The 12,789-nt window shown below is 28.7% G+C and overlaps 1 protein-coding gene across 1 annotated transcript in view; it reads left to right on the plus strand.

Annotated features, from left to right (window-relative positions):
* Nucleotides 1–1,306: 1,306 nt before the first annotated feature.
* The window catches only part of LOC129940162 (coiled-coil domain-containing protein lobo), a 179,330-nt gene continuing 167,847 nt past the window's right edge, over nt 1,307–12,789 (plus strand). Inside the window, exons 1-2 of the mRNA XM_056048414.1 lie at nt 1,307–1,872; nt 1,947–2,075. Of these exons, the coding sequence (XP_055904389.1) occupies nt 1,432–1,872; nt 1,947–2,075 (570 nt within the window). The 5' untranslated portion in view covers nt 1,307–1,431. The remainder of the gene's footprint in view (nt 1,873–1,946; nt 2,076–12,789) is intronic.

Genomic DNA, 12,789 nt, shown 5'->3' on the forward strand with positions numbered 1-12,789 from the left:
ATAAAAACTAAAGTCAATTTAGGTTCTTCGTGCATCAGAAATTTTTTTGGAATAAGCGCTAAACTGCAGATAGGAGACTCTTTTTGCTTATTCTTTCTTGGGGAATAACCACTAAACTGAAGTTAAGTCGTTATTCCCTTTTACAAAAATGAAAACAATACAAAATATTAACACGGAAAAACAGCTAAACTCAAGTTTAGCTATTTTTCCGCCACAAACAAATGTAAAAATTGTATGAATTTAACGAGGAAAAACAACTAAAGTCAAGTTTAGTCTTTATTCCTTGATGTAAGTCTTACAAAAATATTACCTTAGCTCAACTTTAGATAATAAATTTCGTCTTTTCTGAGTTTAGTTGTTTTTCCTTAATCTCAACTTAAAAAAGTGACTAAAGCTTTTATGTTTTTTGAAATTGTGGCCACATTTTTAAAGATAGAAAGCTGAAAAAAATTTACAAAATATATTTAAGTACGCTAAAGTCGACTTTAGCGGTTATATGTAGCTTGTGGCCACAGAAATAATTTGCAATTGTAGGTACCCACAAACGATACAATATTTTATAATGTGCAACATCAAAAGGGTTTTGATTTTCTTCAATAATATTGTACAATCTTGCAATATTATCACTAAACGCTTAATAATATTGTGCAATATCAAATATTGTCAAAAATATTGAGCGTCTAGGGATGATAAATTCATTTAGAAATATTGATGGATATAGAAAGCTCTTAACCAAAGTGGTGCTATATCGGATTTCTTTTCGGGGTTGCGCCTTTGTTTGTTTAATTGTCTTTCACTTACCCAGCAATTAATGTAGTTTTCTTGACTTTTTCAATCTTAGCCTCTGAAGAAGTAAACTCAACATTCTAATTGTTTCACAGCAAGAATATTTTATAAACGTGAACCAATGGTTTGCTGGTATTTGTTGACTGTAATTAGTTAAGTATGGCAACACCATATGTCGTCCCATGGGTTTCAAGAATTGCAGGTTGCAGTATTTAATTCACTTCTTAATAAAAGCAGCGCCAGTTTTTCTTATAACAAATTAAAGACGGTAGATATTAATTTCATATTCAAACCTATACGATTCACATTGGATTTGTTTTCTGTTGTCACTACTAGGTGTCGCTCTAAAAAAATCCTGGTTCGTGTATGAACTAAAATGCATTTCGAAAATTCGTAGATAAATTGTCCAAATGTCACAACCATCTATTGACGTTTCCTGTATAACAACATAATTGATTTTTATTTTGCGTTTATTTAAAAATAAAAAACAATTTAAAATTGTTTCGCTTTGCAGTTGAAATATTAATCATAAGAAAAATCATATACTATAAATCATAAATTGAAATTTGTTTTCTTTAAAAAAAATAACAAGAACTTTCAATAAAATGTCGAAAAAAAGGATTCGTATAAGTGCTGCCGTAAAGGATGTTTCATCTTCGGAGGAAAAAACGGTTCCTTGACAACGAATCTAATATCGATCAAACAAAAACAGCAGCTGCTGGTGCTGATACGGAACAGGTTGATTTGGGTAGGAGTGAAAGTCACTTGGAAGGAGTTTCCGAAGAAGAACATATTGGAATGGATAAAGAAAACTTATTGCCATCATCAGAAGATATTCCTCTAAAACAACGATTGCCCGTTGAAGATTTTGTTGATTCTTATGATGATGGCCACATTGATTTGGCATATCCGGAACACTTGGAATTTAAGTCATCAGCTGAGTGCTATCCCAAAAGTTATTATACACTCTCTGGCAAAGAGCGATTACTTCTTTTATTTGCTGAGAACTTTAAAAGACAATTTACAAGTTTGTATCCCAATAGAAGACCATTATTGCTGGCGATTAAGAATGAGTGTGATGTTCAAGTAAGAAATTATACTGAATTTTGTTTATGGCAAACTCACAAAACTTTTAATCTGTTAATTTTTTTTTTTTTAAGAAACTTGTTTGCACGACAATTAGACCGACTGCATTTTTATTTCCATCATTGATATCGAGTTTAGAGGGCTGTGCAAGTTTTGTTGCAGATTTTATTGAGTATACACCATTAAAAAATCTACAAGCTTTGGTAAGTTTTTTAATACAAAAATTGTTGCAAGACTTGTTAAGTACAAGTTTCTTTTTTCACTTATTTCATAAATTTGTTTAATAAAAAATATTCTAAACTTAATTATTGGATGTGAACAAATACATTCTATAGAAGTAATTAATTACCGTTCAAACAAACCTTAATATTGTACATAATTTAAATATTTTAAAAACTTTTATAAATCAGTTCTAAATCAACGAATATTTAACAAAATTGCAAAACTCCTATAATTGTGTCTTATGTTTCTATTCATCAATTTTTAAACTGGGCTAAGTACATACGAACAAAATGCATAAAAACGTTCCAGAATATTTGTTTTAAAGATTCGAAACAAACGTTCTGTTCTCTAATATTTTGCTTTATAATTTGGACTGTCCTAAATCAAATTTCCCTGATTAAAAAAATCCATGAATTTGTTTACATTCTAACTCAAGCCAAGAACCTGTGACACAACTAAATCACTTTGTCCCAAACTCATGATTTATCTTTAAAAGAAAAATATTTTTGCAAAAGTAAGATCAGGACATTTTTGAAACTATTGGAACTTTAAGAAACTGTTGTCGACATTCATTTTTATTATTATTAGCTCAATATTTAAAATTAGAAAAACAAATCAGAGCCACCATATTCCATCTTTTTCAAACAAGGTAACGTTGATTTTAGGGGCAATTTTATCAACAAAATATGCTTTCTAGAATATTATTAAGATCAGGACTGCTGATCATTAGACTAAAAAGAGGCTGGGATGTGACCCACACTGATAACTTCCTATCCCGTCTGTCGATTAGCTTTGCTTAAAAGTTTTTAAGTTTTCATGTTGTTCTAAAAAAGCTGTCAATTGAATTATTCTAAAAAAAATTTAAACTTACCAACAATATTTTGCTTATAGGGGTATTTAAATTATTTGATTTCAAAATATATTTTTGTTAACGAGATTTTTAGTCGAAACCCAATTTTTACCAATTTTAGTAGCATTTCTTAAAAGTTTTTATTTCTTATATAAACAATAACGAATTGGATAAATGAAATTAATTTGAAGTCAATATCTTCTATTGTTCACGAGATATCAAGAACCGAACATCAATTTTTTCCAAATTTTGCGTACTATATTTTGTATATAATTATTATTTTTTTTATGAAAACAACTTACTGTTAAATTTTTATAAAAATTTACTAAATGTCAAAAACAATATTTTCTGTGAGGTAACATTTATTTGAAACCAATATTTTAAATTTTTAAGAAGATATTTTAGTCTAAAGTAAATTTTTACAAAGTTTTAGTATTTTTAAGGTTTTTATTTCTTGTAAAAAAGCTGTCAATTGGATTTTTCTCAAAATTTTGCTGATTGTTGAAATCAATATATTTTATAAAACATTACTAACTTTGTTATTATTTTTTAGGTTTTTAATTTTTTTGTAAAAAAAACTGTCTATTCGATTTTCGATTCAAAATTTAACCAGTTGTCGAAAACGTTATTCTTCACACACAATTGTGTTGGAGATAAAATCATTTTTTGTTCGTAAAATTTTCGAAGTGACAAACATTTTTTGTTCAATTTTTTGATTTATAATAAAACGTGAATTGTAATTTTTTCAAAAAATATGTTTGTTTGGTATCACGTTACAATATATTATATAAAATTTAATTCAAGTCTCTAGCGTTATTGGTTCGTTTTTAATTTTTTTTTTTCAAAATGCAGTTGTAAAAAAAAACACCCACTTAATTTTTTGGGGCCCTTTCTGCATCTTTATCGTTATGACGGATCCAGGGGGGTCGTAGGGGTCATGACCCCCCTGGGAGATAACTTGTTTGCTTTATCGTTGGAATTCCCTTCAATTCAAAACTAATCGTATTGCGTTAATGGATATGACCCCGATTATATTTTGAATTATTTATTTTTTGTATATGATAACAACATTTGTATTTTACTTCCTTAAACTTTGTTGCTAAAAGTACTACTTTTGACTGAAGATTGGACCATTATCATAATATGAATCGGATATTCAGCCCTATTCCAAAAACGCAGCACAAATTTATCAACTTTTGATCAATTGACGATCCAGGGGTGGCCATATGAGCCAAAAAGCTTATTCAGTTACGTTGTATAAGTAAAGAATTCATTTAAAGATTTGTTAGTAATTTAACGACATTCACCAAAAAGTGGTTTGCTGTCAAAAACAACTCAAATTTTGATTTTCGCACAAAGCAAATATTCAGGTTCAGGTTAAGAAAAAACCTTGAATAAGAGATCATCAATTTTATACTAAGTTGCCTTTGAATTCCTTAAACTAGCCTTAAATTTTATCAATTTTTTTGACACACATAAATGGTGATTATTGAAGTGATTTTTACTGCGACATATAGAAACTATATAGCAACTTTTGCATTAGTAAACAATTTCAAACTGAAGTTTTTGATCAAATATGACATTACGACTGTAGAGAAGTCGAAAAAAGTGGGTACCTTGATTCCTTCCGTCTGTATGTCTTTCCTGGTGCCTACGGGCAAAATAATTGTGTTAATTGAAATTAAGATTTCCAGCTGATTAGTGTAAGAAGTTTTTATCATTTAATTAATACGAAAAATAACAGCAGTCCCCAAACAAATTTTTTGGTTCAAACATGTGGTTTTTCTAAAATTTTCTCTAAAATTTGGTGTTCTTAATTTGGCTTCTTTCTACAAGAAATTCATATTTTGGCATTGTTCCAAAAGGATACCCCTTGTTTTTATGTTTTCTCAAGAACTAATGGAACGATTTTAAAGTTCTTCTTTTTCTGTGCAACCTCATATCAATGATCAAATTGATGATGATTTTTTATGATCAAAAATGTTTTTTTTTATTTTTAATAAAATACTAATTTTGTTTAGAAAACTCGATATCTCAGAAAGGGAACAACATTTTTAACGAAATTTAAATGTTAAATGTTCATATATTTATAAGCTCTTTATTTAGTGCTTATACCAAAAATATTTTTAAGACAAGGTTAATCTAGATTTTTTGACAAATAAAATGGCATTTACATTTTTGAGAAAAACTTATTTTTGAGGCACATTTTCTTACTTTTACATTTCCTTTCTACATCTTAAAATATAGGCAATATTTTTAAACAGAGTTCTTGGAAGAAATTATCAAGTTCTTGCGACCCAGTCGTGCATTTCATTTCTTTCAAAATAGGATTTCTGTTGAATACAAAACATCTTAAAAAATTAAATAAGTCTACTTTTGAAGTGAATTTGCTTTGGATACTCTAGAACTGAGATTCAGACACAAATTTCTAGACAAACACGAAAACTAGAGTTTAAGATAGAAAGATATTAATCTCTATCCCTTTCTCTTATTTGAAACCGTCTGTAAAAACCAATACATGATTTGTTATTATAACCCTACTCTTCATCGATTCTTAGCAATGATTTCTGTTACCGCTTCTGGGCTTTAACATGATCATTACACTAATATTATGATTTTAACTTAACCATTCAAAACATATTGAGTTTGGTGTTATTTAATTGCTCTTAAAAGTTAGTTTCGTGGCAAAGAAATCGAGTTCTTAATCAACATCAACTGTAATAAAAAAAATAATAATTAATTTTGTTTCAAAAATATATTTTTTGGCAAAACCAATAAAATCTATGATTTCTAGAGAATAAAATATATTTTTCACAATTCTCAATATGCAATTAAATGGTTTTCAAATTCAAAATTAATCAAACAATAATTAATTCAAAACGAAACTCACATAATTTTAGACCCAAAAATACATTAAAGTTGAGATATTTGAAGTACCAGAATCAAACGATATAACACTCTTCATCTTCTTGATGAAACGTAGAGCCTTTTTCTTTCTGGGATAGAGTTTTCGATCAAAGATCCAAAATAGGATGTTTTAATGTTTATTAAAACTTTGTTTTCAATCATGTGTACAAAATTTATTCATTATTTATATTTATTTAATTGTCTTTTCATCGCATTTTAACTGCAGGTAATTTTAAGTTCTCAATAATAACGTTATATAAATTTAATAGGAATTTTGTGTTCGAAACATACTTACCGTATATTAGAAATGTTTCTTACTTTGAAAAATCCTGAATAGGATCCAACAGGATAAGCTCTTAACTATATTGACTTCCCATAGGAAGCTATTCTAATAAGTCCGATTTATTGAACTGAAAATGTTGACATTTATGACGTTTCAAGGTCCCTAAACTCTAAATCAAAGACTTTTGATTTTTTACGTTCCTATAGTCCATATCTCAAGAATCAGTAGAGATATCGATTTCAAATAAATTTACTTCTATAGATTTTAGCATCGAAAGATACAGAAGGGATTTTCAAAAAAACTAAAATTTTCGTTAACCTCAAATATCTTACGAACCAATAACGCTAACGACGAAGCTACTTCTAATATTTTTCGAACAAGAAAAGATGTTACTTCCAACATAATTGTATACAATGAAAAATAATGTTTTCAATATCTAATAAAATAAAATTGACATTATTTTTCAAGAAAATGACTTCTAAAGATTTGTAAAAATTGATTTTCGACTCGAATGTCTTATCAAAAAATTGTTGGCTTTGGACATTGTTGTTACTATTTGATGTTTTATAAAGTTATTATCAATTGAAATAAAAATAAAAACCTGAAACAAAAAATTATTAAAAAGTACTACAAATTAAATTTTAAGTTGTATTGAGAATAAAACAAAGTATACTAACTTCCAAGTTATTTAATATCATAGAAAAGTTGTTGTTAATGTTTTGTCATATTTAAAAACAGTGTCTTCCTATAAAACAAGGGCAGATCCAGGTTTTTAATCAGGAAGGGGGGGTGTTGTCAAACGCTTAACATACACCCGAGTATTTTCTCTTACTTTTACTTAAGGGATAAAGTGTAAAACTTTAGTTATTAAATTATTTTAGAACGCTATTGTCCAGCGAGGTAGAATCTAACTATTTAATTTGGTGGACTTTCTACATATGAGAGAATTCCAAGATTCCAACAGTTTTCTAATTATGCCATATTTAAGAGCACAACATAATAGTTTTGCTTTCACGAAGAAATGTAAGAAATTGTTTTGAAACTTAGCTTTTTTCCAAAAAGAATATATTTTCTTTTTTGTTGCCATTTCTACTAATGTGAAAAACTCTACAAAAATTCAAAAACCCATTTCCATTTCTACTAATTTGAAAAACGCTACAAAAATTCAAAAACCCAGAAAATGAGAAAAAAATTGATATCAAGAATTTTCTGGCTTGTTTGAAGTCGTTTTTTTTCGGTCTCAATTTTCGGGAGTCTTTTATAACTATCGCTATCACAGTCTGCTTACTCGTAGATTGGAGCTAATGCTAGAAAATATTTTGAACTTAAAGGAGTCAACAAAACATACAAGTTGTACGTATAGATACAAATGTTTGATTCTTGAATTTACGGAAATAGGTGCATTTAATTAAATAATTTATCTAAAACTTCAATAAAAACAAATAAAGGTAAACCAATAATCTGGGAAGAAAATTTTGTGCGGCAGTCCCAAATTATACGTTTCCGAATATCTTTCCTCTTAAGTTCTCAAGAGATTCAAAGCTTTTATATTAATAGATATGAAACGTGCATTGGGTTTTTTAATTAGTCATAAGTTTAACAAAAGTGCCACTTTTGCTGTTTTTGCGACTATATTCTTGAAATTCGTGTTTAAATCTCAGTTCTAGAACATCTTACGCAAATTCTCTTTAAAAAGTATATATTCTTAATTTTTTTAAATGTTAAACGTTTTATGCAATGGAAAATCAATTTTGAAAGAAATGTAATGAACGACTGGGTCGCTAGTCCTTGCTTATTTCTTCAAAAAAGTCCATTTAAAATTATTTCCTAAATTTTAAGGTTAAAATATGTATATATACATTTATATAAATATAGTTTTTTTTTACAAAAATTAAAATGATATTTATTTCTTTAAAAACCTATATTAACTTAATTGTATTTCGAAATTTATTAGGGCGGGTTTGCTATACTACTTTTTATTATATAATTTTCAATTTTGTCTTTAAAATATTTTTGGTATGCAGTTATTTAGTGCTTATAGATATATAATATTTAACCCTATCTGAGATATCAAGACTTGTAAAAAATTATTATTTTTTTAAGCATAAAAATAATAATGATACCATCAATTTGAAAATTTGACCATCGACAAGAGCTTGAACTGAAAGAGAAGATTATTAAAATCGGTTGATTAGTTCTTGAGAACACTTGAAAACGAAATAACGGTTTTATCATGGGTACCCTTCTGGAGCAATACCAAAATATATTTTTCTTGTAGAAAGACGCAGAATTAAGAAAAAAAAATAGAGGCAGTTTTAAGAAAATCTATCGGTTCATTTAAAAAAAAAACGAATTTTCGATTTTAAAGCAACAAGTTTTAATATAGACTGCTGTTATTTTTCGTATAAAATGAAAAGAAAAAAGCTTTAAGCTAATCACCTAAAAACCTTTAATTCAATCGGCACAATGATTTGGGCTGTATGGGCCAGGACAGACAGACAGACTGACAGCCGGAAACGGGGGACAAACTTCTGTCGACTTTTCAACCATCATAATGTCATGTTTGATTCGAAATACTATATAATATATGTTGCAGGAATTTTAACGCACCTTTATATAAAAGTGACGATCTCTTATTCAAGGTTTCTTCTTAAAAACCTGAATATTTTATCTTTTTATGAAAATAATTTTAAGCATTTCTAAAGTTATAAAATTTTTAAATGTTTTTGACAGCTAACCACTTTTTGATGGATGTCGTTAAATTACTTACAAATCTTTACTTATACATTATACAACTTAACTGTTTAAGCTATGTGACCCTTATGACCCCGCCAGGTGAATTTTTGCTAAGTTTTTTACAATAGGGCAGTTAAAAGTGGTTCTTTGGCAACAAAGTTTGGTAAAATACAAAATATAATGGGGGTCATATCCATTAACTCAATACGATTAGTTTTGAATTGAATTGAATTCCTACAAATATACAAACAAATTATCTTTCATGGGGGGTCATGAACCCTACAACCCACACCCTGGAACCACCATTGCTATAATAAATTGATTCAACTCCCTGAATAAATCCCCATAGAAAACTAAAACTTTAAGCTTAAACATACATACAGGTCTACTCTTTCAATATTTCTCTTCATAATAAAATTGACTTGTTACAAAAAATATCATTTGAAAATATTTAGCGTGTACCAATGGGAAGTTATCAGTCTGGGTCGCATTCCAGCCTCTTTTTTGTTTACTAAATTTAGATTGAATAGAAAAAGAAATTAATTTCTAAGTTCGCTAGTTTTTAGACACTCTTGGGCATATTTCGGTTAAAAAAATGTTTTTTTTTGTCAGGATTTGTGACCTACAAATAATATCATCTACCACCTTTCTCTTTTGAGTATAATAACTATATACATTTCAGCTGTGGCAAGGTTCTTCAACAGACTCAGTTTTTCTTCTCCGTATTCAAATTGTTCAATTTGTTTTTATTATCACAAACACTTTATACATTATTTAGCTAAGAATGATAATAATTTTTTTTTAAAACGTTTTGTTTATATTCTTTTTAAAACTAAGAGAGAGTACTTATGCTGTTATTATACTCACCGATTTATTTGTTTTATTGATTTTGATATTCCGGAAATATATAACTTCTTTAATACTTCTTCTATTGTTCAGTGAGATATCCTCCTATTTTTTGGATCTTATTAACACAACACAACACAACACAACACGACATCAATGATTATAATAAATACAAAAATAGTTTAAAGCTCTAAGCAGCTAAAAATTATCCACTGAAAAAAATAATATATTCTATTACTTTATTTAATTCAAGGAGTTTTTTATAATAACTTTGTGTTTCAATTTTAACCTTTAGAATCTTAATAAATACTGAGAAAGTATTCTTGAAGCTACAAGCTAAGCTACCAAACTACAAATTTATACAATTTCATTTACAATCAAAATTATTAGAAATCACAAAAACATCTTAATGGTTTAACAGTGTATGAGCGTTTAAGGTGGCTCTATTAAACGTTGTGTAAATCCATATTTAAAAAATAAACTGAACAATTTCAAAACACGTTCAGCTTCAAATGGTTCTTTTCAAAGTAGCATATTTATTTTACAAACAAACAAATGACTGAAGATTTAACTTGGGTTCAACACAATCATTAAAAATATGTTCCAAATTCAAAATCCTCTTTTAGTTTAACCTAAGGCCGCAACTTGATTTTTTGTAAGCAACCAGTAGCTGCAAAGAAAAAAAAAAACTGCTGTTCCATCTGTTTTTATGAAAAATAAAAATTAAGGACTCACAACCTCTTTGCTTCATCTCATATTTTAATAGCGTTTAAAAACTAAAATTCTCTCTCTTGCACCGTTTGTCTAACAATAATTTATTGATCTTTATTGCGGTACGAAATATTTATACGGCCAAATAAATAAATAAACTAGGTGGAGCAATAGTCGGTTTGAGAACTAAGACCTAGTGACTTACAACTCTCAACCATTCCTGTGTGGAGTAATGTCAGAGAAGGAAGGGACCTACAGTACAGTACAGTAGTCTGAACGGCTAATATGAGAAAGCACTTTTCATGACAAGAATTACTCTTGTAGGGTTTGTCAATTCCTCGCAAGAGGCAGTACCCGTGAAAAAGTTAGGTGGCACAGGTAGGGATTGACCCCAAGACCCCTTGCATGACAGTATAACGGACTAACCATCACGCTACGGGTACAATCTCGGCCAAGTTATTGTATTTAAGAATCATTATTAAAAAGGACCAAAAATAAGAAAATCTTGAGATAACAAAAGTTTGCCACGTAAAAAGATTCAATTTATTAGAATAAATCACGCCGTTATGGTTTTATAATTATAATACCTTTTGAAAGCCATTATCTGAAGAAGAACGAGGTCTTGTTGCTGATACCCGACAGCAGAAGAAGACACCTAACCAAAAAGGTGGCATACTTTCAAGAACTAAATATGTAATGGACGTTTTCTTAGAATAAATAAATAAATTAGGTGGCGCAACAGTCCGTAGAGAACCAGTGACTTACAACTCTCAACCATTCCTGTGTACGGGTAATTGCAGGAATGGAATGGACATTTTCTTAGAGCTGAGTTAAAATTATGGAGTTAAGCGAAGTTCAGGTAGAAACCTAAATTAAGCTAGGGAGAAATCAAACACCTTAACATTAATAAATCGTTAAGCCCCGCAAAAAATTTTAACATTTTAAACCTCAATGTGTCACCCAGGCGGGTGCAACAAATTTTGAAAGGTGAACAAATATTGAATATGTAAAACGCGTCCCGAAACCAAAACTTACATCTCGTCAAAAAGTGATACTTTCTCTGAAAAGTATCAACGTTTTTGAATGAGACCAAATTGAGGAGGCCCAGACGGTTGCCAACAATATCGACATGATTAACGAACTGAAAAACAATATAGAAATGCTCGAAATTTTGAAGGTGGTACGTTGATAGTTTGGAGTGCTAAAAGCTGCTGTTTCTGAAAAAATAAATTCCCAAAAATATACCGATGAAATATTTCCTGGGGAATGTATCTTACACAAGGATAACGCTGCTATTTATGTTTCCAAATATTTTTAAAAAATACACGTTAATTTTACACTAAAAAATATTTGACAAGAGTTGTTCAAGAACAGTGAGCCAAAATTAATATATGACAAATAAAATCAATAATAATTTCAATACCACTACGTAAATGATATGTTAAAGAAAAGGAACAAACACCAAATGTTGAACGCCTTTTTAAAAACTTTAAATTTTATTTAGAATTACTTTTAAAAATTGTCCTCAACATTATTTCATTCTGAGAAATAAAAATGAACGCATATCAAAATTATAAAGTAAATTCGGATTTATTATATTTTTGTTTTTCCTTATAAGTTGAGTTGTTAAGAAACTAAATGTAAAATTAGTTTTTTTTAAATTCAATAATATGTGAAAAAAATCATATTTTGTGTATGTCCTTATCATTATATCGTAGAGTGTATTCTATCCTTCATTCCATTCAGACGTGAAACACAAAATGGAGATCACCGATAGTTCAATTTATGAATTTCCCACAATTTCAAGTTCGCGGGTCAGCTCTTTTATTTGCAGTTATTTTTAGATTATTATATTTGTATACAAAAATGGAAATAATAGTATTTAAATTTTTTTAATATCTTTATTGGATTCCATATTTGTTTTTAAGTATGTATTTCTAAAACTTTGACCCTGTTGAGAAATTCAAATAGAGTTGTTTTTAGAAATGACCAATACTTTTATCGCATGTGCCGATTTTCATGAAAGTTTTTGTAACGGTTTGTAAATATTTTCTGTCTTGAAAAAAAAATACATTGTTTTGTTTTTTATGTTGATTCAGTGGAAATAGAATTCATGACATTACAAATTTGAAGAACGTAACTGAGAAACTCATTTTAACACTATCTTGAGAATAATCTGTTGCGGTTTTTAAAAGATGTACCTGCGTAACTGTCCACTACTAACAAACTCACTTAACAAACTTTCAAAGTGACGAATGTAAAACATAATTTTTGACAGAAAAAATCATTGTTTATGTATTCTTCGGGTTTCTCTTGCAAGCTTCAAACATTCCCTAAAAACAAGTCCTCTTCTTTAAACAAA

Source organism: Eupeodes corollae, chromosome 1 (assembly GCF_945859685.1).
Source record: "Eupeodes corollae chromosome 1, idEupCoro1.1, whole genome shotgun sequence".
Lineage (NCBI taxonomy): Eukaryota > Metazoa > Arthropoda > Insecta > Diptera > Syrphidae > Eupeodes > Eupeodes corollae.